Source organism: Orcinus orca, chromosome 4 (assembly GCF_937001465.1).
Source record: "Orcinus orca chromosome 4, mOrcOrc1.1, whole genome shotgun sequence".
In the NCBI taxonomy this organism is placed as follows: Eukaryota; Metazoa; Chordata; class Mammalia; order Artiodactyla; family Delphinidae; genus Orcinus; species Orcinus orca.
The window spans coordinates 19305174-19332430 of NC_064562.1; the positions used below are offsets into that span (position 1 = coordinate 19305174).

Below are 27257 nucleotides of genomic sequence, written 5' to 3' on the forward strand. Positions count from 1 at the left end.
GGACGCGCAGGCTCAGCGGCCATGGCTCACGGGCCCAGCCGCTCCGCGGCATGTGGCATCTTCCTGGACCGGGGCACGAACCCGTGTCCCCTGCATCGGCAGGCGGACTCTCAACCACTGCGCCACCAGGGAAGCCCTGAATTCCCTTTTGGTTATCTTTCAAAACACTAAAATCGCTGAGGTTTTAAGTATCCTCCTTATTCAGTAAATGACAACAATGAGTGTTTGTTTTCTTTCATTTTCATAAACGTAATACGAGAAATCATTCTAAATCCTGTTGTTCAGAGCATTTGGCAGAGACCATGTCTTCCTTACCTAACAACCCATCTTTCTGAGAAAAGTTCCCTTTCCATTCAGGGTAAAGCAAGAGTAGCCACCCAGAAATCTAAGAAAATGCAGTGGTTTTTAGTTTATCTAAAAATAGAAGCAATAAAGAAAACCAAAATTGCATTGTTATTGTGTATTTTGTTAAATCACTTTTTTTTTTGTCTAGAACAATGCAAGATTAAAATAAATTGCTCCACTTAATTTTCTCTGACGTATGCCTGGGGGCTGCCAGAGGGAAAAACAACTATTAAGGGAATTTGGAATTATTTCAGTAGAAATTTGTCTTAAGCTTTGTAATTTCAATGACAGAAGAAAATACATATTTATGTGTAACAGCATGGTGAAAGAATGTGGTAAGATGTTATTTAAGCTGTGAGAGAATATCTTGTTGCTTTAAAATTAAAAGTTGGGCAAATCTTAAATTCAGGGAAAATAAATAAAATAAATAAAAAATAATATAAATAAAATATTATTTTATATATTATTTATATAAAATATAAATAAAATATAAATAAATAATAAATAAATAATAAATATTCAAAACACATAACATGTCACTTTAAAAAGCATTATTAAGACAGAGGAAGAATTTTACATTTTAATCGGTCGCCACCTTGAAGTTTCCATAAAATTGGAAACTGGGAGATAGAGTCAGTTTCTCTACCTTACTGAGTAATAGCTTATGTACTGTTCAGATGTTTACTCAAAGTTAGAAGAATTTTTCATTGGAAAGTACATTTAATGCTGTCTGCATTGAAAAATGAAGAATTGGGGTAGCTTATTTAAGAAACATACATACTTAGCTTGTTGATGATAATGCAGTCTATGGGAAATACTTGTTTGTATCTGTGAATTTCATTTTCTCTTTCTCCAATTGATTTAGAGTGTCAAGTCAAGGATCTGAAGGAAATAAGGAAGTACTGAAAGGTTAAGTACAGTTTGCGATAATTACTGAGTTGGTACAAGGAAACCAGTAAGTATCTGGCTAGTTAGAGACAAAGATGTTAAGGATCTGTGGTTTTAAAAGCAGTATAATATAATAGCAATTTACAGCTACTCTTAAGGGACAGCATCAGCTGAATTTCTCAATGAGATAACTTTGACCTATATTTGACTTTGTTTTGAAAGGCAAAGTGCCTCATCACACTCTTTGAGAAGCAAGACAGAAGGACAGCAGGAACTCTTAAGTTTGGTCATGCCAATCCAGTAACAGGAGACAACCTGCATTGACCTAACAAAAAGGACAGTGATAGTCAGAGTTTTGGTTCTTCACAGCTTAACTGTCATTGGGCTAAATGATTTTCACTTGAAACAAAGCCAGCCCGAGAAAACAATAAAATTTTGACAATTAGCCACAAACATATGCCCACAACACAGCTGAAATACAACAGAGAGTAGCAGTTTTATGTCCCCATAAGAAGTCCAGCCCCAGCCTTCAATTTGGACCAAGCAAAATCAAGAATTGTGGGAAGTCCTAGTTTGGTCCAGAATAGTCGAATCAAAATATCCCTGTGGGTTTGGCAGCTCCTAGCTTTAAAACAAACATAGCATCAATGGCTATAGGGCAACAACTGTGAAGCCCGTCTACAAGCCTCAAACAAAAGTCTGTCTTCCTATTTCTGCAAGTCCCCCTTATACCAGGAATGACTTAGCAATCAATTAGAGTTTCCGGAGGTCACTCGACTCCAGCAGTTTCTGTTGGGATTAATCAAACCCGAAAGAAATGCTATTTGCTAATAGGCAATAATAAGTATAGTTTAGAAATTAGAAAATACCTCCTTACTCTGACACTCCAAGGATGGTCTATTGTATCTGACTTTTAACAAACTCTTCACCCTATGATCACAAAATCATGACAGTGATGGTTTCTATTACATAATTTTATGTCTTATCTGTAGGCCTCAAATATATTTTATCCTGTCTAGATACTTGTATACAAATCCTCAAATCATACCTCTTTGTCTCTACTGTTGGTATTCAGCATCTCCCCAAATCCTTATTTCTGTTTAGGTGTAAACAGTGTAGGCCTTGGGAAGGTCTTTTGAGTACAGTTGTTTTAACCGGCTTGTCTACTTTCTTTTTTGTCTGTCAGGACCATATATCCTTCACCTTTCTCTCACTGGTCCCATCCTTATCCCTCACCTTTACTCATCACCAGCTCTAAATCGTTCCTACCAAAATAGTGTTTGATTTTAAGATTGAAAGAACATATCTTGCATGTTATAGAACAAATAACTCACTAAAGATGAGCAGGTGCTAAGAAAGATGAGAATAAATTATTTTATGAATTTTGGGTGTATTTGATTCACCTAAACTTCATATAGATTGTGTGTGTGTGTGATTTGCTGCTAAAACATGGCAGAAGCTACTATATTCGATGTCTCAATTATGGTCTTATTGAGACTTTTTCTATTTCAGAGGCTGAGCACAAGCTTCCACTGTTTATAAGAAGAAATAAGATGAAAATACCCATTGCAGAATATTTCAGCAAGCCAAAGTCTCTTCCCAGGCCTAAAACTCAAGAGAGCATATCAACAAAACCAACATAAGCAAGGAGTATACAGCAAGGATACAGTCTCTCTCCCCAGAGAAGATTTTATCCTGTAACACACCAAAGGTAGAAATTCTAGACTGGGCTAAGTCTTTCACAAACGTGAGTTTCACTTTGTTATAACATCAAATTATTAAAAACATGTTTTTGGTATGGAGGAATCAATAGCTCCTCTATATGTTGGTACATGTAAATCTCAAAGCACCTGTATATAATGATACTAAATAAATATTAAGGGAGATAATATTTCTATTTGTAGTTAAATTAGTACCATGTATAAAAGAAATATGTTTATATACTATATTTCTAGTCTCGCTACTATTAATATTAGTACATAAGCATTGGGCTCTGATACTAGAAAAATCATCCATAATCAGAATTAGGCAATTTCAATTCAACACTACCCCAAAATCTGATAAAAAATAAAAAGCAACGACAATAAACAAACAGAATTTTAACATCTGAGCTACTTTTTGCAATCTACTGTGTTTCAATGTTGTTGGACTATTGGAAAAATGGTCATCTCCTTACCCAATCTTTTGTTTAGAATGTTTGCACTGCTATTCAAAACAGATAAATTTTTTGTGTGTGTGCATTTATGCATACACTCTTTTTTTTTAAACATCTTTATTGGGGTATAATTGCTTTACAATGGTGTGTTAGTTTCTGCTTTATAACGAAGTGAATCAGTTATACATATACATATGTTCCCATATCTCTTCCCTCTTGCGTCTCCCTCCCTCCCACCCTCCCTATCCCACCCCTCCAGGCGGTCACAAAGCACCGAGCTGATCTCCCTGGGCTATGCGGCTGCTTCCCACTAGCTATCTACCTTACGTTTGGTAGTGTATATATGTCCATGCCTCTCTCTCGCTTTGTCACAGCTCACCCTTTCCCCTCCCCATATCCTCAAGTCTGTTCTCCAGTAGGTCTGTGTCTTTATTCCTGTCTTACCCCTAGGTACTTCATGACATTTTTTTTTCTTAAATTCCATATATATGTGTTAGCATACGGTATTTGTCTTTCTCTTTCTGACTTACTTCACTCTGTATGACAGACTCTAGGTCTATCCACCTCATTACAAATAGCTCAGTTTCGTTTCTTTTTATGGCTGAGTAATATTCCATTGTATATATGTGCCACATCTTCTTTATCCATTCATCCGATGATGGGCACTTAGGTTGTTTCCATCTCCGGGCTGTTGTAAATAGAGCTGCAATGAACATTTTGGTACATGACTCTTTTTGAATTTTGGTTTCCTCAGGGTATATGCCCAGTAGTGGGATTGCTGGGTCATATGGCAGTTCTATTTGTAGTTTTTTAAGGAACCTCCATACTGTTCTCCATAGTGGCTGAACCAATTCACATTCCCACCAACAGTGCAAGAGGGTTCCCTTTTCTCCACACCCTCTCCAGCATTTATTGTTTCTAGATTTTTTGATGATGGCCATTCTGACCGGTGTGAGAGGATATCTCATTGTAGTTTTGATTTGCATTTCTCTAATGATTAATGATGTTGAGCATTCTTTCATGTGTTTGTTGTCAATCTGTATATCTTCTTTGGAGAAATGTCTATTTAGGTCTTCTGCCCATTTTTGGATTGGGTTGTTTGTTTTTTTCTTATTGAGCTGCATGAGCTGCTTGTAAATTAATCCTTTGTCAGTTGCTTCATTTGCAAATATTTTCTCCCATTCTGAGGGTTGTCTTTTGGTCTTGTTTATGGTTTCCTTTGCTGTGCAAAAGCTTTGAAGTTTCATTAGGTCCCATTTGTTTATTTTTGTTTTTATTTCCATTTCTCTAGGAGGTGGGTCAAAAAGGATCTTGCTGTGATTTATGTCATAGAATGTTCTGCCTATGTTTTCCTCTAAGAGTTTGATAGTGTCTGGCCTTACATTTAGGTCTTTAATCCATTTTGAGCTTATTTTTGTGTATGGTGTTAGGGAGTGATCTAATCTCATACTTTTACATGTACCTGTCCAGTTTTCCCAGCACCACTTATTGAAGAGGCTGTCCTTTCTCCACTGTACATTCCTGCCTCCTTTATCAGAGATAAGGTGACCATATGTATGCACACACTCTTAATGATAACACTTATACTACACTTACTGTGTGTCAGGAATCATTCTAAACCCTTTAGATATGGTAACTTATTTAAGTTTCACCATAACTATTTGAGGTAGCTATTATTTTTATACTCACTTTTTTTTTCTTTTTTTAAATTATTATTAATTTATTTATTTTTAGCTGTGTTGGGTCTTCGTTTCTGTGCAAGGGCTTTCTCCAGTTGAGTCAAGCGGGGGCCACTCTTCATCGCGGTGCGCAGGCCTCTCACTATCGTGGCCTCTCTTGTTGCGGAGCACAGGCTCCAGACATGCAGGCTCAGTAGTTGTGGCTCACGGGCCCAGTTGCTCCGTGGAATATGGGATCTTCCCAGACCAGGTCTTGAACCCATGTCCCCTGCATTCTCAACTGCTGCGCCACCAGGGAAGCCCCTCACTTTTTTTTTTAAATAAGAAAACTTATTTAAAAATAAGTTTAAATTCTCTGAGGCACAGAGAGTTGTACTCATTGGGATGAGACAAAACAGTTGTAAAAAATGTCATCATTCAAATACAGCAGAGGTTTTTCTCACATAAGAGTCCAAGGTGTGTGTTTTCAACCAGCAGATGACTTCACTTTACTTGGTGATTCAGAGGCCCTGGATCCTTCCATCTTCTGGCTCTACCGTTATCTAGAGTTTCACTGTTAATTTCTTCCTGCTGGCAAAAGAAAGTAGTATCTTCCTATAGCTGCTGTAATAAATTACCACAAACTTAGTGGCTTAAGCCGATACAAGTTTCTTACAGTTCTGGGGCCGAGGTCCAAAATGGATCTCACTGGGCTGAAACCAAGGTGTTGGCAGGGCTGCATTCCTTTTGGAGGCTTTAGGGGAGAATCTGTTTCCTTACCTGTCCAACCTCTAGAGGTTACCCACACTCCTTGCCTCATGACTCCCTTCTATCTTTAAAGCCAGCAGTGGCTGGTTGAGTCTTTCTCATAACACATCACTGATACTGACTCTTCCGTCCCCCCTCTTCCACTGTTAAGGACCCTATGATTACATTGGGCCTGCCTGTTATCCAGGTTATCCAAGATAATCTTATCTTAAGGTCAAATGATTAGCAATTTAATTCCACTTTACCATGTAACACCATAGGTTCCAGAGGTTAGGATCTTTGGGGGGACATTATTCTGCCTCCCACAGGGAGGGTACATCTGCTTAAAGTCTTGGTATACATGATATACAATGCTGTGTGTTGTATGTTTCAAAGGTGTACAGAATCTTTTTCATTTATACATATAGATATATCTATTCATCTTCAGATTCTTTTCCCATATAGGTTATTACAGAATGTTGAGTAGAACTCCCTTGTTATACGTAGGTCCTTGTTGATTATCTATTTTATATGTAATAGTTTCTATTTGTAAATCCCCGCTTCCTAATTTATCCCTTCCCCACATCTGTCCCCTTTGTTAACCATAATTTTATTTTCTACTTTTGTGATTCTGTTTCTCTTTTGTCAATTGGTTCACTGGTATTACTTTTTAGATTCCACCTATAAGTGGTATCATACAATATTTGTCTTTTTCTTTCTGACTTACTTCACTTAGTATGATTACAACTAGGTTCATCTATGTTGCTGCAATTGGCATTATTTCATACTTTTCATGCCTGAACAATATTCCATTGTGGACATGTGCCACTTTTTCTTTATCCGTTCATTGGTCAATGGACATTTTGGTTGCTTCCATGTCTTGGCTATTGTAAATCTTGCTGCAGTGCACGTTTGGGTGCATCTTTTCGAATTCTGGTCTTTAGATACATACCCAGCAATTGGACTGCCGGATCATATGGTAGCTCAATTTTTACCTTTTAAAGCTGCCTCCATTCTGTTCTCATTAGTGGCTGCTACCAGTTTACATCCCACCAGCAGCATAAGAGGGTACCAATTTCTCCACCACCCCTTCAGCATTTCTTGTTTGTAGATAGTTTGCTGATGGCCATTCTAACTGGTGTGAGGTGATACCTTTTTGTATTTTGGATTTGCCTGACTCTAATAATTAGTGATGTTGAGCAGTTTTTCATGTGCTTTAAGAAAAAAAAACACAACGGTGTGAGTAGAATTTACCTCTTGAAATTGTCTTCTTGAAAGTTTGCCCTGTGTTGAATTTTCTTGTCGATTCCTGACCGCAGGACATTTTTTGAGGGCAGGTGTCATTTACAGCCCTGCAGTCCTTGTGAATATTATGTGACCGTTAGCACTAGGTTTAAAGCTGCTGTTGCGGGAAACGGCCACAAGGTGGCAGGATTTCTCATTCCCCACTCTGGTTACTAGGGCAACAGAGCCTTCCTGGAAGTCCTGTTCCTTTGTTGTAAATTAGAGTGGAATGTGCCAGGACAAACCCCCAAAAGCTTATGTCTCATTACTTCTTTGTTTTTTTAATTTAATTTTTATTTTCTATCAGAGTAAATTTGATTACAATGTTGTGTTTGTTCTCAGTGTACAGAACCTGCTTCATTTATGCATATACATATATCTATTCATGTACCGATCCTGTTCCCGTGTAGGTTATTACAGACGGTTGAGTAGACCTCCCTTGCAATGAGGTAGGTCCTTTTTGATATATTTATTTTATCTGTATTAGTATATGTATGTTAACCCCAACATGCTAATTGACCCATTCCTCCCACCTTTCCATTTGGTTAGCCATAAGTTTGTTTTCTAAGTCTGTGTCTTTCTCTGTGGAAATATGTTCATTGGTATCCGTTTTTAGATAACACCTATAAATGACATCATAGGATATTTGTCCTTCTCTTTCTGACTTCACGTAGTATGATCATCTCTAGGCTCATCTATGGTTCTGCAAAGGGCACTGTTTCATTCTTTTTTTGTGGCTAATATTCCATTGTGTACATGTACCACTTCTGTCCATTCACATGTCGATTGACATTTTGGTTGCTTCCATTTCTTGGCTACTGTAAATCTTGCTGCAGTGGACGTTTGGGTGATCGTGTCTTTTAGATTCTGGTCTTCTCGGTTGATAGGCCCAGTAGCAGGTCAGCCAGATCATATGGTAGCTCAAGTTTTACCTTTTAATGGCACCTCCATTCAGTTCTCGTTAGTGGCTGTCACCAGTATACATCCCACCAACAGCATAAAGGGTATGCATTTCTCCACAACCCCTTCAGCATTTATTGTTTGTCAACTTTTTGCTGATTGCCATTCTAACTGGTGTGAGGTGATACTTCTTTGTTGTTTGGATATGCATGTCTCCAATTATTCATTATGTTGACCATTTTTCCATGTCTTTTTTTTAATTAAAAAAAGAGTAAACTTTACCTTGTGAAAATTTGCCCCGTGTTGAATTTTTTTGTCAATTTCAGACTGTAGGACATTTTTGGAGGGCAGGTGTCATTTACAGCCCTGCCTTGTGAATGTTAAGTGACCATTAGCACTAGGTTTAAAGCTGCTGTTTCAGGAAATGGCCACAAGGCGGTGCAACATCTACATCCCCAACTCTGGTTACTAGGGCAACAGAGCCTTCTTGGAAGACATGTTCCTAGGTTGTAAATCAGAGTGGAAGGTGCCAGGACAAACCCCCAAAAGCTTATGTCTCATTACTTCTTGTTTTTTTAATTTAAATTTTATTTTCTATCGGAGTAAACTCCAGTACAATGTTGTGTTTGTTGTAGGTGTACAGAATCTGGTTCATTTATGCACATACGTTTATCTATTCATCTTCAATCCTGCTCCCATATAGGTTATTACAGAGTGTTGAGTAGACCTCACTTGGTATATGGTGGTCTTTGGTGATTATATATTTTATTTTAGTATATGTATGTTAACCCCCGTATCCTAATTTATCCATTCCTCCCGCCTTTCCTTTTGGTTAACGATAAGTTTGTTTTCTAAGTCTGTGAGTATCTTTCTCTGTGGAAATATATTCATTGGTATCAATTTTTAGATAACATCTATACATGATATCGTAGGATATTCTTGTTCTTACTTCACATATGATTATCTCTAGGCTCATCTATGGTGCTGAAAACAGCATTTTTTCATTCTTTTCCGTGGCTAATATTCCATTGGCTACATGTACCACTTCTTGTTTGTCCATTCATCTGTTGATGGCCGTTTTGGTTGCTTCCATATCTTGGCTATTGTAAATCTTGCTGTAGTGGACGTTTGGGCCTGTGTCTCTTCCATTCTGGTCTTCTCAGGTTATAGGCCCAGTAGTGGGTCTGCAGGATCATATGGAATTTTTACTTTTTAAAGGCACCTCTGTTCTGTTCTCCTTAGTGGCTGTTACCAGTTTACATCTCTCCAACAGCATAGGAGGGTATGCATTTCTCCACCACCCCTTCAGCATTTCTTGTGTGTAGACTTTTTGCTGATGGCCATTCTGACTCATGATGGGTGATGCCTCTTTGTTGTTTGGATTTGCATGTCTCTAATTATTCATGATTTTGAGCATTTTTCCACGTCCTTTTTTTTTGTTTTTGTTTTTGTTTTTTTAAAGAGTAACAAATTCTGTTGTTTTAAACCACTGGTTTGCAACAGTTTGTTACGGCAGCCCTAGGAAACAATTACAGGGCTTTTATAATCGGTGAAAATTAAACTTTGTAGTGCTTGTAATGATCTTTCTCCACCTTTCAATATTAAACTGTGCCTTATTCCATATGGAGTAATTTAAGGAAAAGGCATAATGTTCCATGCCACCAACTAGATTTACTCAGAAAAACCTGGAACTTTGAAAGATACAACTTAAGACATTAAGCTTTGTTCTTCTACCATTGCGGGGGCTTTTCTTTGTTTACATATGTTGCTCACAGACCTTAGACGGATAACTATAAAGATCACTAAGAATAAAGCAATGTAAGAGACAGTGAACATCAATGTTAAATTCAATGAACTTTCTACCAAATATATATATATATATATATATATATATAAATATAATTTGAGATGCCAATGAGTAAAAAGAATAGAAACTTAATTACGCAAACTCAGAAAAGGCTTCTGAAATGTTACTTTAGCTGTGACAGAGAATAGTCACTTTAAACGTAATTGCTCTACATTTACTGGTAGGAACTAAAGTATCGTTTTCGAGCCCCATCTTCCCTTGCCAATGCCCTCATACAAATGTCGCGTTATGGATTTTTGCACTTTATGAAATTTAAATTCCTTAGTGATATTCAGCACAATCATTCACACAAATAAAACAGATATATGGCAACTCAATCCTATTATCATTGATTAATAACAGACTCATACATGATATGGACAAATAGATGTATATACAATTACATGGATATTTTCATATATGCTTATATTATTTATAGAAACATACATTTACATTAGCTTGAATATTATTATATGATAGTAGACAGATGCACATATAAAGTTAACTTTATTTGCTTAAGAACCAATATATTTTATTGTAAAGAAGTACATATGGAAGGAAAAGAATAGCTGCTAAGAGCTACGTTTTTGTTTTTCTTTTTAAGAACTGTTTGTTTCTTTTTAAATTTGGGTAATGACAAAATTGATCCTTCAACAGCCTTTTAAAATAATATAGCCTGAAAAATTAAATTTTGTAATTGAAATAATTTACCATCATTATTGAAATTAAGAAAATATATTAAAGAGAGTCTTAACTCTTCAGTGATTGCTTTAGAACCACAAAGGCATTACAAAGGAAGAACAGAGATGGGCTCCGTAGTCCAAAAGAAATCAATTCTTGAGTTTCTCAATCCAACACTTATTCCTAGAATCACTATATTCCTTTGAAGTAACTAAATTGAATATAAAAGCTGCAAATAGGTAACCACCCATACAGAACATTTTGGTGGACTTAAAGGAGTTTCAGGATAGCTGCCTCCATAAATAAGTAGGCAATAAATCAGAAAGACATTGATATAAACATATAATAATAAAACTGAAAGGTCAGAAGGCACATTCTGAAGAATGCAATCTTGTAAATAAAAGAGAATGAAGGTTTACTAATAAGGTAAAATTCTTAAGAAATGCTTATTTGAGGCTTAGAAAATTATTTTTTAAATTACACATTTAAATCTTATGCAAAAACAAAAAAATGCTTTTTTAGTGCTTTTTATCACTTAGTTCTAAAAAAAGAAAGTTTAAAAAATTCACAACAGAAATAAGAGAAAATGAAAGTTTCTTCCATTTCAAATATTCTGTGAAATATTGTATGAAATTCTGTATTTTCTCCTAATTTTCCTTAAACTTAAAAAAAATGTCATTAGTGTAGTATAGAGTTCACTGTAGATTCAGTGCTATTTTCTTTATCCTGCTTTTCTTCCTTATGTGGTGAATCTAGTTCATTTCTATTTTCCTCCTCACTGGAATCACTGTTCAATCCACCTTCAACTCTGGTGAACTTCTTGTCATGTGAAGAACTTTCACAGGCTTTGTCTGTGGGAACAGCTCCTTTTCTTTGGGGTAAGATAGTGAAAAATGCTTCTTGCCAGTCTCTTGTTTCTAGGTATTCCAGAATTATCTCAAACACTGCAACAAAGACAAACTCCATGTGTTTCTAAACCTAGTTCATCACAATGGTGCATGCTTTAAAACACACTGCTTTTGTGTTAAGAGTGCTAGTATGTCCTAGTAACTACTTTGTTCTTATTACTTCTTTCTCCTGTATTAGCTGTCAGAGCCAATATGCCTAAGGCTCTCAACGCTGCTACCTCTTTTGTAGCTTTTTCTCATTTCAGTTCTTAAGCACTCAGAGGTTTACCATTATCTGTTGTCAATTATAATAGACAGAGGACCTTTTTTGTTTCCTTCCTATTCTTTTTTCCTTCCACTTCTTTATCCTTTATGTGCTAACATAAAACTAGAAAAAAAAAAAGGGTTAGTGTTAACCTAAATTTCTTCTATCTTTCCTATATAGTGCCACTCACTCTGGGGAGTGTCTTGCCTGCTTTTTTTTTTTTTTAAATACTATCTTCGATGTCCTTTCACTTTAATACACTGCTGGGGGAAATTTGGATTACTTTATGATAGAAAAGTACTTTCCACTAATTTAGCAAAAGTCTTAGAAGAAGTTCATTCCTTGAATCAATAAGTTTGTTTCTATAACTCCCTAGAGCCTGCTATAGAGAAAATTTAAAAGCCCAATTATGTGTACTAACAAAAATCTCTACTGAAAAATTTTTAAAAAGCAAAACTCCAGGCAAAGACTTAAGTCTGAGGATGTCTCTTACAATGATATTTACAATAGTAAAAAGAAAAAAAATAACAACAGGAGAATGGTTACATTATTGTGTATTTAGATGATGGAAAATTACATAGCCACTAACAGTGATTCAATAAATATAATAATAAATAGGGGGGAAACACCCTGGATTTATAACATTTTATGCAATAGAGTAAGAATCCAATTATGTAGTAAATAATATTATATATGCATAGGAAAAGAACTGGAAGAAAACACACCAAAAACTTTCTACAAAGTATCTCTGCATAGTAAAATTACACCTATTTATTTTTCTTTATACTTTTGTACATTTTCAAAATTTTGTAAAGTATGCATATATTATTCAAAAAAATCATAAATGATGACATTTTATAATTTTGTACCCCAAATTGTGTGTTTTCCAAAGGTGTATATTTTCTACTTGTCCAAAATGTAAATGTAATGTTATTTTTCACAGTGTTCACTCAGGTACATTTTCAGTTTATCCCCTTATAGCTTACCATGATTAATTGCCAAAACTTTTCTACTATTCATCTTCACGAAATTTCCAAGAGGGAGCTGTGCATGATCAATTCCATGTTCTGATGCTTGTTTATACGTGAGTCCCTAAAACAAAGACACTGTGACTTGGGCTAGAACATTACATTATTTAAAGTCTATGAAAGAATAAATAATTTTTAGGAAAGACCTTAGTTCAGAGAATATAATCTGAAAAAGTGTGTGTGTACGTTTAACCACCAATTTGGAAACATTCTCTTGACAATAAGTATAGTTAGAATGTTGCTGGCATTTGTCTTAACCAATTTACAAATGAGGAAACCAAAGACATTATGCTCTCCGTCCCATCACAAAGTTCCTCAGTGGCAGAACCAAAGGAAAAACCTGGCTCATGCCTCCTGACTCAAATAGCGTCTCATCACTCCACACTGCCTTTCTCTCTTAAAGTACACAAACTGAATTCCTAGAGAAGCATCATCATTCTTCCCATGACTTTAAAAGATAAAACTATGTTTCAATTACATAACACTAAGAGGCACAAATGGCAAACACAAATTAAATAAAAACCTGAATTGAAAAAAATGTTCAACTGCCTATAAATTTTATTCTTCCCTTTCTGTCAATTAAAAGAATGCTGAATATAAATTTTCTCTCTTCTCAAAATTAAAATCCTTAAAGCCTGGGTCTAATCAGGACTGAAAGAGCAAAAAGACAGAGTGAAGGAGGAAGAAGAGCTAAACTTCTCAACCAATAGTTTGCATGTTTTATTTTTTTAATTTTTTTTAATTTTTTTTTTTTTTTGCGGTACGCAGGCCTCTCACTGTTGTGGCCTCTCCCGTTGCAGAGCACAGGCTCCAGACGCGCAGGCTCAGCGGCCATGGCTCACGGGCCCAGCCGCTCCGCGGCATGTGGGATCTTCCCTGACCAGGGCACGAACCCGCGTCCCCTGCATTGGCAGGCGGACTCTCAACCACTGTGCCACCAGGGAAGCCCTATTTTTAAAATTTTTATAGCACTGACCTCACTGGGTTGCAGTGAGGATAAAGCAAACTAATATATGCAAAATGCTTTGCTTAGCTAGAAAGGTGACTGAAATACTGTAGGCACTCAAACATCAACTATCAGTATTTACTAACAAGAAAACTGATATTACTATCAAGAAAACTGATATATCAATTTTAAGTATGAGCAAAAGCAAAAATAAAAACTTAATAGTACCTTGTGATGGTTGTGATCTACTAATCCTCCAATCACGTAGGCCTTTGATTCATCTAATTCCTTTAGTACATTAGGTGAATCTGATGTAAGATAAACCAGGTCTTCTTTCTGTATGAATTCACTATAGTGCTCTGGTTTGATGTGGATATCCTTTAAAACACAAGGGGAAAGATGTTATTAATAGGATTTTGTGAAAATTGGCTAAAAATGATTATTTTCTTTTCCCTAGACAAACCCATCCAAAAAATATATGAAAGGAAGTTTGAAAGAATATTATAACAATGTATTATTTATTTAGAATCTACTACTCCAACATCTCTTCACCTCACATCTCAATTATTTAAGTAGCCTCCTGACGTTATTTCCCTGTCTCTAGCCTCAGATCTCTCCAGTTTACTTCCACACACGGATGGTGCACTCATTTTCTGAAAACACTATCACGTTTTATCTTTATCTGTAGAATAAAATTCAAACTCCTTAACTTAGTAATTCTTTCCTGAATATAGCAGTAACCTATCTTTCTCTGTTCCAACAAAACAAATGCATTTTTGTCATGTATTTGCTCACTTTGTTCTCCAGCCAAAGAACGCCTTCTCCAATTACTTCCTTCTCCATCTACATGAATCATCTAAAGGAAAGGGCTTACAGATTTAATAAATTCCATGCATCTGCTTCCACAAAGATACACATTTGAAATCTTCTTCACCAAAACTGTCAGGTCAGAGGTACAAGACTGAACAACAGTTGGCAGTCAGAATTTTGCAAATTGCACCAGAAGAATAAAGGAAGATGCATCCATCGCCAGGCTCAGACGGCATTTCTCAATAATTTTTGTGGAAATCAAAAATGAAGCGGAGACCTCTCACCTAAGATGTATACCTTATTGATTAATAAACAGCCATTTTTCTGGAAAATGGTATATTATAAACTTGATCCCTATGCTGAATAAGGGCCCCAAGAGGAATGTGCATAATTAGAGACCAGCCAACTCACATCTCTCTGGAAAACTGGTGGTATGAAATAATAAATTTAACAAGCCACAAAATAGCTGAACGTATGCCTATTCTAACTTATTACATTATTTCTTAGAAAAATAGGCATGAACATAAAACTTGGTAAATATATTGTACTTTAAAACTTAAAAAACCTTTGAAAATGTTTTATACTATGGACTATTAATAAATTAAATGCAGTCATTATGGGATTAGTGAGTGAGACAGGGAAAGTCTATCACAGTGAGAACTGGCTTGGAGAAAGGAAAAAAGTGTAGGAATAACCCACTACTTCTCTGAGTAGAATAGGGTTAAGGTTCCTTAGGGACTGGTACTAAAGCCAATCTATTAGTAATCTTTGCAAATGACTGAGAGTAGTTTAGTCCAATAGAAAAAAATGTGAGCCACATATATAATTTGAAATCTTCTAATAGCCACATGAAAAAAAGTGAAAAGAAATAGATGAAATTAATTTTAATAAATTAATTTGGTTTTTTTTTAATTTTAAGGAGATATTTTACATTCTCTCTCTTTTTTTTGTACTAATGTCTATTTGACATTTATAGCACATCTCAACTCAGACCAGTCACATTTCAAGAGTTCAGCAGCCACATGTGGAAGTGGACACCATATGGTATAGCACAGATTTAGAAGAAAGAGAATGCAAGTACATTTCCAAATTTTAGAGTGACTTCACTCTTATAAATAATGTATAGCCAGTTTGCTAGGTAGAGACTGCATACAGACCTTTAAATTTTTTCCTTTTTAAAAAAATATGTTTTAAAGTTGGCAGTAAAATAGCAAGTGAGATTTCATGAAAGCAAGTACAGACTATATCTCAAGGCTCTTGGCTTCTTCCACTGGTAAACTTAGGTACAGTGATATGCAGGGTTTGTAGCTGCTGACTCTTATATTTATTAGCATTGTGTAGAACTTAGGTAAAACATGTAGACCTTTACACATAAAAATACCTTGAATTATGTGAGAGTTAATCTATTTTAGTTACCTTCCAGTTGACCCATCCTTTGTCATTTTCATCCATGTTCTTTTTCAACTGGCCTCCATGGCTTGTCAAGTAAAACTGATAGAGAGATTGGCAGGTATAGAAAGAGAGAGCAAATGACTATTAAAGTCAATATTTTATTCCCTCATACACTCATCTGATTATCAATGAAAGACAAAATATTTTCATTCTGGAAAAAAATGAATTTATGGCATGCTTTAAACGTGCAAGAATAAATTTGTGGTACAAGCAACGTGTATTTTTGTGTATCTCCTAACCCACTAACTTCTGTATTCCATCTACATTTTCATCCTGTTTTCTAAGCAGTTATAATCTGCCTCTTGTTTAATGATCACTTTACTATAAACTTCCTGCTTCCATGTGAAGTTTCCCTTCCCCTTCTTTTGCCACTACAGTTATTTTTTACCAGTCCAAAATCTTCATAATTTTGCTTTGACTCTAAACCCTGAAACCTATTTCAAATCTAATCAAGGGTGAGAAGAATATAGAATGTAAAAATATAATATTACTATCACTTGATAAGAAGAAAATATCTAACCAAAAGTATATTAAGAGTTTCTGGTTTTTAACATCAGTGAGCCAGAATTAATTTTTAGGTCACCTAGAATTCAAACAAATTCAGTAAGAAAAATGACCCTACTCTTAAGAGCAGCCAACTAGTCTCACAAATCACTTCCTCATTCTAGCTAATAAAGTACCTTTCAAAATTATTAGTGACTCAATATCCATTAAGTAGAAAAAATCTAGCCAACAGACACAATGGCACATATCAGCCAGGGGCAGTTACCCCATTCCCCAGAAAGGAAGGAATTGAGAGCTGAGAAACTGGTATGGAAATATGCATAAGTCCTTTAAAGAAGATGTTCAACTACACAGCAGTGAACAGGTCAGTGTGTATATGACTAATGATGAATGGGCACAATGTGTTTGAGAATGACATGAAAAAATGTTTAAAATATTTTATTTTTGTAGAAAAATAAAACATTTTTACAAATAGGCATTTTGTTCTCTAAGAAAGATTACTTGTAAGACTCTTTCTTATAAAAGCAACGAGGATTACCTATGCCTTTTCCGAAGGAAGATATAAAAGGAAATTGGAAGTTTGTTTTAAATTCCCCAAACATACCTGCACAGGATGCAGTGCTCGTCGATTTTCTGCATAACATCGTTGAATCTGCTTATGAAGTTTCTTAATGTCCTATAAAAGAGTGAAATTTTTAAAGCAATATTTTCAAAATTATCTATGGCCATTCCACAATCCGAGTGGAATAGAATAAGCAGAAGGGATGACTAGATAGGGACATCCTTTCTTTTGAAATACAAGTCCTTTCTGATAATTTCCATTCAGTTTTCTTACATACTAATAAAATAATTACCATAAGTCAATACTCTATAAGTGACCCATTATTTCACATTTTGTAGCCACTTAAAATGCAAGTTCAGGAAAACTTTCACTCTTCTTAAGAGACAACAAAAGAAAAAAACTCTCTTATAGTCATGCTATTACAATTTTTATAACTACCAAAGGTTATAAACATATTCCTTTTAGTAGCATTGTTTAAACAACCAGGTTTCTCAAACTATTAAATAAGAAATAATTCTATTAAGCCAATCATATTTCTTATTTTCTTCCTTTTGATTAGGATAAATAACAAACTCCCCACAGCTCTTTATGATTAATATGCAATTACTGAGTTTCATAATCTCTTAGAGTATCTGTCTTTCCCTCTGTCTATACATATACATATAAATAAAAGCAACTTATTAGCTACTTTAATTTAGGGTAACAGATTTTGAAAAACTTAATTTTAAGATGCATTTTAAAGCTGGTTTGGTGGTGCTGATTTCCCTTCGCTTTTGCATAAAGCTTTCGATTTCTCCATCTAATACGAATGAGAGCTTTGCTGGGTGGAGTACACATTCCTGCACACTAACAACAGAAGGTCAGAAAGAGAAATCAAGGAAACAATCCCATTTATCATCACATCAAAAAGAATAAAAATACTTAGGAATAAACCTACCTAAGGAGGCAAAAGACCTGTACTCAGAAAACTGTAAGATACTGATGAAAGAAATCAAACATATGGAAAGAGATCTAAGATATTCCATGTTCTTGGATTGGAAGAGTTAATATTGTCAAAATTACTATAGTACCTAAAGCAATCTACAGATTCAATGCAATCCCTATCAAATTACCAATGGCATTTTTCACAGAATTAGAACAAAAAATTTTTAAATTTGTATGGAAACACAAAAGACTGAGTAGCCAAAGCAATCTTGAGAAAGAAAAACGCAGCTGGAGGAATCAGGCTCCCTGACTTCAGACTATACTACAAAGCTACAGTCACGAAAACAGTATGGTACTAGCACAAAAACAGAAATATAGATCAATGGAAAAGGATAGAAAGTCCAGAGATAAACCCATGCACCTATGGTCACCTAAAGGAGGCAAGAATATACAATGGAGAAAAGACAGTCTCTTTAATAAGTGGTGCTGGGAAAACTGGACAGCTATATGTAAAAGAATGAAATTAGAACACGCCCTAACACCATACACAAAAATAAACTCAAAATGGATTAAAGACCTAAATGTAAGGCTGGAGACTATAAAACTCTTAGAGGAAAACATAGGCAGAACACTCTTTGACATAAATCGCAGCAAGATCTTTTTCAATGCACCTCCTAATGAAAATAAAACCAAAAATCAAACAAATTATTGTTTTTCTTTTCAGTTTTTTTTTTTTTTTTGGCCATGCACATGGGATCTTAGTTCCCCAATCAGGGATCAAACCCACTTCCCCCTGCATTGGAACTGTGGAGTCTTAACCACTGGACCATCAGGGAAGTCCGAGTGGGACCTTTTTAAGTTTAATTAAGCTTAAAGTTTAATTAAAACTTAACCTTTTAAGTTTAATTAAACTTCAAAGCTTTTGCACAGCAAAGGAAACCATAAACAATGAGAAGACAACCCTCAGAACGGGAGAAAATATTTGCAAATGAAGCAACTGACAAGGGATTAATCTCTAATATATACAAACAGCTCATGCAGCTCAATATCAGAAAAACAAACAACCCAATCAAAAAATTGGGAAGAAAACCTAAATAGACATTTCTCCAAAGACATACAGATGACTAAAAAGCACATGAAGAGATGCTCAACATCACTAATTATTAGAGGAATTCAAATCAAAAGTATACTGAGGTATCACCTTACACCAGTCAGAATGGCCATCATTAAAAAATCTACAAACAATACATCCTGGAGAGGATGTGGAGAAAAGGGAATCCTCCTGCACTGTTGGTGGGAATGTAAACTGGTATAGCCACTATGGAGAACAGTATGTATGTTCCTTAAAAAAATAAAAATAGAGCTCCCATATGATCCAGGAATCCCATTCCTGGGCATATATCTGGAGAAAACCATAATTCAAAAAGATACATGCACTCCAATGTTCATTGCAGCACTATTTACAATAGCCAGGTCATGGAAGCAACCTAAATGTCCACCGACAGAGGAATGAATAAAGAAAATGTGGTACATATATACAATAAAATAATACTGAGCCATAAAAAAGAATAAAATAATGCCATTTGCAGCAACATGGACGCACCTAGAGTTTGTCATACTGAGTGAAGTAAGTCAGACAGAAAGATAAATATCATATGATATCGCTTATATGTGGAATCTAAAAAAAGGGTACACGTGAACTTATCTACAAAACATAAATAGAGTTACAGATGTAGAAAACAAACTTATGGTTACCAGAGGGTAAGGTGGGGGAGGGGTAAATTGGAAGACTGAGACTGACATATACACACTACTATACATAAAATAGATAACTAATAAGGATGAACTGTATAGCACAGAGAACTCTAGTCAATACTGTGTAATGGCTTATATGGGAAAAGAATCTGAAAAAGAGTTGATGTATGTATATGTATAACTGATTTACTTTGCTGTACACCCAAAACTAACACAACATTATAAATCAACTATACTCCAACAAAAAATTTTAAAGAAAGATGCATTTTAGAGGGCTCCAATCGAGATCGCAAAATAGAAGGACACAGAGCTCACCTCCTCCCACAAATACATCAAAAATACGTCTACATGTGGAACAATTCTCACAGAATACCTGCTGAACACCGGCAGATCTCAGACACCCAAAACTGCAGGAAAGATCTCAATGTAACTGGGTAGGATGAAAGAAAAAAAAGGAATCGGGACAAGACTTGAGCCCCTGGGTGGGAACAGTGAAAGAGGAAAGATTCCTGCACCCGGGGAAGCCCCTTCACTGGCAGGGAGATCAGCTGGGACAGAAAGGGAGCTTCAGAGGCTCAGAGGAGAGCACAGCAGCTGGTTTGCAGCAGGCAGAACAGATGGAGACCTGCACAAATGGTCCCTGCCATCGCCCTGCACTCCCCAGTCTGAGATCTGCTTTTGCTTTAAAGCTTGGGCTTCAGAGGACAGACCCAGGGAGAGGACTGGGGTTGGCTGCACGGAGACAGCCTGAAGGGGCTGGACTGTGGCTCGGGCCCGCCACAGAAGTGAAGCACCATTGTTAAGGGGTGCACAAAGGGAAGGGCAGGGTCCGCCATAGCAGCCTCACTCTTCGTGCACTCACAGCAGGTGTGCTGCTGCCACTGAAACCCCACTGTTAAGGGGCAGTGCCTGCTAAAGCTCCTTCTTTCTCAGTGAGCTCTCATCAGGCTCAGTGCTGCCTCCACGAGCTCTGGGAGCACGCAGTGCCAGCAAGTTGTCCATACACAGAGACGGGGCTGAAATCAGAGCTGATCCCCAGGGGCCGTGTGACTTACGAAGCAGGGCTGATATCTGAGCCCTCTCCCTGTGGCTGTGCGATCTGTGGGTTTAGGCCACTGCTGCCAGCTTTGTAAACTCAGTTCCTGCGGAACATCCAAGTGGGCTACAGGTGCTCCCATGGCTGGGGCGGGTCTGGCCTTAGCAGCTGTGGGCTTTGTGGGTGTGTGCATATGGAGTTGGGCCAGGGTCTGGGCTCCATCCATAGCTCCCACGGCAGGTTCAGGTATGCAACTACTGTGGTCCTGGTACCTGAATTCAGTGGATCTGCGCCAGCGGATCTGCGCTGGTGGCTTTGTGAACCCAGCACCGAGGAACAACAGGGCCAATTGCCTGCATTCCCATGGTTGAGGTGAGGCTGAGGGCAGTGCCCACAACAGTGTACTTTGTGAGCCTGCACAACGGGTGACAGATGACACGACAGAGCACACTTCTCAGCGGACAGCTCTGGCAGAGGAATACTCAGTGGCTCCTCTCCCAGTGGGAGTGCTCCAATACTGCTTACCTCACACTACAGCTCAGAAATGGATCTAGGGGCTTCTACTCCAACTGGGGAACAGACCTTGCCTCCAATAGGGCTGTGACAACCACAGAGCAAAGAGGAGGCCCTGCTCAATATTCAGTGCAGGCTCTGGCCACCACAACCCCAGTCACACCCCCTATCGAGGAGACAACAGCAGGTATCCATACAAAAAACAGCTCTCTCACCAAAAATATTAAACCCATGCAGGCTACACAGGGACATTCCCACATAAAAATATCTCCAACTATTTAGGAAACAATTGTTTCTCCTAAACTCATAGAGTAAGAGAACTATAAGTAAAATGAATAAAACAGAGGAACCACTCCCAATGAAAAGATCAAGAAATTGCCAATCGAAGACAATGAAACAGACTCCTTCAGTCTAACAGACATCAAGTTCAAAAAGGAGATAATTAAAATACTGAAGGAAGTAAGAAAGGCTATTGACAGAAATGCAGATTACCAGGAAAAGGAACTAGGAAATATAAACAGGAGACAAGAAAAATTAGAAAACTCATTTGCTGAGACAAAAGCTGAGCTAAAGTCAACGAACAGCAAATTGAATAATGCAGAAGAACAAATAAGCGATGTGGAAGACAGACTAATGGAAATCACACAATCAGAACAGCAAACAGAAAGCCAAGTGAAAAAAATTAAAGCAATATAAGATGTATGGGGTAGAATAAAGCAGGCCAATCTACACATAATAGGGATCCCAGAAGGAGAAGAAAGAGAAAAGGGAATCGAAAATATATTTGAAGGAATTATGGCTGAAAACTCCCCAAACCTAAAGAAGTAAACAGTTATACAGATACAGGAAGCACAGAGTGTCCCAAACAAATGAACCCGAACAGACTTACACCAAGACGTATTTTAATTAAAAAATAGCAAAAGTAAAAGATAAAGAAAGTATTCTAAAGGCAGCAAGAGGAAAAAAAAGAGTTAATTACAAGGGAACCCCCCATTAGGCTATCTGCTGATTTCTCTACAAATATGTTCCAGGCCAGAAGGGAATGGCAAGATACATTCAAAGTCCTGAAAGGGAAAAATCTGCAACCTAGGATACTCTACCCAGCAAGATTATCATTTAGAATAGAAAGAGAGAGAAAGAATTTCTCAGACAAGCAAAAACTTAAAGAAAAAAGCAATACTAAACATATCCTTAAAGAAATATTAAAAGGTCTTGTCTAAATAGAGAAGTAAGAATCTATACGAAAGAGAAAATCACAATTGGAAAGTAAATCACTTAAATAAGCCAGTATACAGATTAAAAAAAAAAGAAAGAAAAAAAGTTTCTGTGAAAGCAAGATAACCACAATGAACAGCAAAAGGATGAACATGAATATGTAAGAGGACATCGAAATCATAAAATGTGGGGGAGGAGAGTAACAAAATGTTGGGTTTTTTTTTTTAATGTGTTTTAGCCTATATGACTACCAGTTTAAAGGCAGTAGATATAGGAAGGGGTTAACATACTTGAACAACAGGGTAACCACAAATCAAAAACAGATTCACAAGAAAACAAAAAGAACACAAGCATAATACAAAAAAAAAAATCACATCACAAAAGGAAATACAAAAAGGAAAAATAAACAAAGAAGAAATACAAAATCAAGTGGGAAACAAGGTTTAAAATGGCAATAAATACATACCTATCAATAATTACCTCAAATGTCAATGTGCTCCTATCAAAAGACCTAAAGTGGCAGATTGGATAAAAAAGCAAGCGCCTACAACATGCTGCGTACAAGAGACCCACTTTAGGGCAAAAGACACACAAAGACTGAATGTGAGGGGATGGAGAAAGATATTTCATACAAACGGAAATGACAAGAAAGTGGGGGTTGCAATACTCATATCAGACAAAATAGACTTTAAAACAAAGGCCATAAAGAAAGATAAAGAAGGACACTATACAATGATGAGAGGATCAATATAAGAAGATAATATTACACTCCTCAACATATATGCACCCAACATAGGAGCACCCAAATACATAAAATAAATACTAATGGACATTAAGGGAGAAACTGATGGGAAAACAGTAATAGTAGGAGACTTTAACACCCTACTCACAGCAATGGACAGATCTTCTAGACAGAAAATCAGTAAGGCAACAGATATCATAAATGATAAAATAGAACAGTTAGACTTAAATAACAACCAAACATACAAGGAAGAACTTATATCAATCCTTCTCAAACTCTTTCAAAAGCCTGAAGAGGAGGGAACATTCCCAAAGACACTCTATGAAGCCATTTTCACCCTGATACCAAAACCAGACAAACCATAACAAGAAAATTACAGGCCAGTATCTCTAATGAAAATAGATGCAACAATTCTCAACAAAATATTAGCAAACTGAATCCAAGAACACATAAAAAAGATCATACACCATAACCAAGTGGGATTCATCCCAGGGTCACAAGGATGGTTCAACATATGCAAATCAATCAATATGATACACCACACCAACAAAAGAAAAGACAAAAACCACATGATATCTCAATAGATGCAGAAAAAGCATTTGATAAAATTCAACATCCATTCATGATAAAAACTCTTATGAAAGTGAGTATAGAGGGAACATATTTCAACATAATGAAAGCTATTTATGACAAACCCACAACCAATATAATACTCACTGGTGAAAAGCTGAAAGCCTTCCTGCTATAAACTGGAAGAAGACAAGGATGCCCACTCTCATCACTTCTATTCAACATAGTATTGGAAATCCTAGCCACAGCAATCAGACAAAAAAAATAAAAGGTATCCAAATTGGAAAGGAAGAGGTAAAATTGTCATTATATTCAGATGACATGATACTATATATAGAAAACCCTAAAGACTCCACACAAAAACTACTAGAACTGATAAATGAATTCAGCAAGGTAGCAGGATACAAGATTAACATACAGAAATCAGTTGCATCTCTTTACATTAACCATAAATTTCAGAAAGGGAATGTAAAAACAGAATCCCTTTTAAAATTGCAACCAAAAAAAAAATACTTAGGAATAAACCTGACCAAGGAAGTAAAAAACTTATATGCTGAGAACTATAAAACATCAATAAAGGAAACTGAGGAAACTGAAGATGATTCAAAGAAATGGAAAGATATCCCATGCTCTTGGCTTGGAAGAATTAATATTGTTAAAATGGCTATACTACCCAAAGCAATCTACAGACTTAATGTGATCCCTATCAAATCACCCATGATATTTTTCACAGAACTAGAACAAATAATCCTAAAATTTATATGGAGCCATAAAAGATCCAGAATTTGCAAAGCAATCCTGAGGAAAAGAACAAAACTGGAAGCATAACCCTCCCAGACTTCAGACAATACTACAAAACTACAGTAATCAAAACAGTTTGGTACTGGCACAAAAACAGACATATGGGTCACTGGAACAGAATAGAGAGCCCAGAAATAAACCCATGCACCTATGGTCAATTAATCTTCAACAAAGGAGGCAAAAATATACAATGGGAAAACAAAGTCTTTTCACCAAGTGGTGCTGGGAAAGTTGTATAGCTGCATGTAAATCAGTGAAGTTAGAACACACCCTCACACCATACACAAAAATAAACTCAAAATGTCTTAGAGACTTAAATACAAAACATGACATCATAAAACTCTTAGAAGAGAATATAGGCAAAACATTCTGTGACATAAATCCTACCTATGTTTTCTTAGGTCAGTCTCCCAAGGCAATAGATATAAAAGTGAAAATAAACAATTGAGACCTAAACAAACTTATAACCTTTTGCACAGCAAAGGATGCCATGAAGAAAATGAAAATACAATGTATGGACTGGGAGAAAATATTTGCAAATGATGCGACCAACCAGGGCTTAATTTCCAAAATAAACAAAAAGCTCATACACCTTAATATAAAAAAAAAACCCAATCCAAAAATGGGCAGAAGACCTAAACAGACATTTCTCCAAAGACATACAGATGGCTAAAAAGCACATGAAAAGATGCTCAATATCACTAATTATTAGAGAAATGCAAATCAAAACTACAGTGAGATATCACCTCACATCAGTCAGAATAGCCATCATCAAAAAATCTACAAATAATAAATGCTGGAGAGGGTGTGGAGAAAAGGGAACCCTCCTATACTGTTGGTGGGAATGTAAATTGGTACAGCCACTATGGAGAACAGTATGGAGGTTCCTCAAAAAACTAAAAATAGAGTTGCCATATGATCCAGCAGTCCCATTCCTGGGCATATATCCAGAGAAAACTATAATTCGAAACAAAACATGCACCCTATGTTCATAGCAGCACTATTTACAACAGCCAAGACATGGAAGCAACCTAAATGTCCATCAACAGGTGAACAGATAAAGAAGATGTGATATATTTATACAATGGAATACTACTTAGCCATAAAAAAGAATGAAATAATGCCATTTGCAGCAACATGGATGGACTTAGAGATTATAGCCATAAAAAAGAATGAAATAATGCCATTTGCAGCAACATGGATGGACTTAGAGATTACCATACTAAGTGAAGTGAGTCAGAGAGTGAAAGACAAATACTGTATGATGTCACTTACATGTAGAATCTAAAAATATGACATAAATGAACTTATCCATGAAACAGAAACAGACTCACAGACACAGAGAACAGACTTTTGGTTGCCAAAGGGGAGGAGGGGTGGGGGACAGATGGATTGGGGGTCTGGGATTAGCAGATGCAAACTATTATACATAGAATGGATAAACAACAAGGTCCTACTGTATAGCACAGGGAACAATATTCAATATCCTGTAATAAACCATAATGGAAAAGAATATGAAAAAGAATATGTATAAATGTATAACTGAGTCACTTTACTGCCCAGCAGAAACTAAGACAGCACGGTAGATCAACTATACTTCAATAAAATAAATTTTAAACACACACACACAAAAGAACAAAATAGCCAAGAGGTGGAAGCAACACAAATGTTGATGGACACCAGATGAATGAATAAACAAAACGTGGTCTATACATACACTAGAATATTATTCTGCCTTAAAACATAAGGGAATTCTGACACACACTACAATGTGGGTGAACCTTCAAGACATAATGCTCAGTGAAATAAACCAGTCACAAAAGGACAAATACTATAGGATTCCACTTACATAAGGTACACAGAGTAGTCAAATTCATAGAGACAGAAAGTAGAATGGTGGTGCCAAGGGCTGAGGGAGGGGGAATGGAAATGGTTGTTCATTCAGTGGGGATAGAGTTTTAGTTTTTCAACATGAAAAGACTTCTGGAGACTGGCTGCACAACAACATGAATGTAATTAGCACTACTGAACTGTCCACTTAAAAATGGTTAAGATGGTAAATTTTACATTACATGTATTTTACCACAATTAAAAACAAAAAAAGATGCATTTTAGTACATAAAGTTATATCAAAGTCATATTACATATTAAAGCAAAAATTATTCAGCCTAGTTCAGTTACAGGATTTTTCTGACAATGATTCATGATACCTTTAATACCATCAAGCTATCAAAACTGCAGTCAATGATAAGGCGGAGTGGGCTGTAAACAACGTCTCTTCGAATACGTTTTCTGTCACTTCCTTCTGAGTTTGATTCCAGTTGACACTGTCGCTCTAATTGCTTTCTCTTGCGTTTTTCCTTCCGCTTTTGTCTAAAATTAGTAATTGAAAATAACTTTTCATTATTTGTATATTCATACATTTACAATACTTTTCTAAATAGACAAAGAAACAATTACTTTTAAAAATTAGCAGACTAAACCATAACAAAATTGCCACTTCCATGGATCAAAAATTGTCAGAGGGCTTCCCTGGTGGCGCAGTGGTTGAGAGTCCGCCTGCCAATGCAGGGGACATGGGTTCATGCCCCGGTCCGGGAGGATCCCACATGCCGCGGAGCGGCTGGGCCCATGAGCCATGGCCGCTGGGCCTGCACGTCCGGAGCCTGTGCTCCGCAACGGGAGAGGCCGCAACAGTCAGAGGCCCGCGTACCGCAAAAAAAAAAAAAAAAAAAAAATGTCA

The 27257-nt window shown here is 36.5% G+C and overlaps 1 protein-coding gene and 1 long non-coding RNA gene across 7 annotated transcripts in view; one reads left to right on the top strand and one right to left on the bottom strand.

The window, feature by feature from the left end:
• The first annotated feature begins 861 nt into the window (after nucleotides 1-861).
• On the top strand, nucleotides 862-15862 carry LOC125964247 (uncharacterized). Of its 2 annotated transcripts, none has more exons than XR_007477046.1 (3): nucleotides 862-2980; nucleotides 7488-7526; nucleotides 14088-15862. It is a non-coding gene; the product is annotated as an uncharacterized LOC125964247 (long non-coding RNA). The 2 variants fall into 2 exon arrangements; XR_007477047.1 differs by having other exon boundaries at nucleotides 14438-15862.
• Nucleotides 6997-27257, bottom strand: part of TRMT10A (tRNA methyltransferase 10A) — a 28978-nt gene continuing 8717 nt past the window's right edge. For all 5 annotated transcript variants that reach the window (XM_004263555.4, XM_049709186.1, XM_033401785.2 and 2 more), the window contains exons 3-8: nucleotides 26725-26887; nucleotides 17001-17072; nucleotides 15857-15931; nucleotides 13859-14008; nucleotides 12643-12748; nucleotides 6997-11448 (exon numbers count right to left, since the gene is read on the bottom strand). In XM_004263555.4, the coding sequence (XP_004263603.1) occupies nucleotides 11183-11448; nucleotides 12643-12748; nucleotides 13859-14008; nucleotides 15857-15931; nucleotides 17001-17072; nucleotides 26725-26887 (832 nt within the window). In that variant the 3' untranslated portion in view covers nucleotides 6997-11182. The remainder of the gene's footprint in view (nucleotides 11449-12642; nucleotides 12749-13858; nucleotides 14009-15856; nucleotides 15932-17000; nucleotides 17073-26724; nucleotides 26888-27257) is intronic.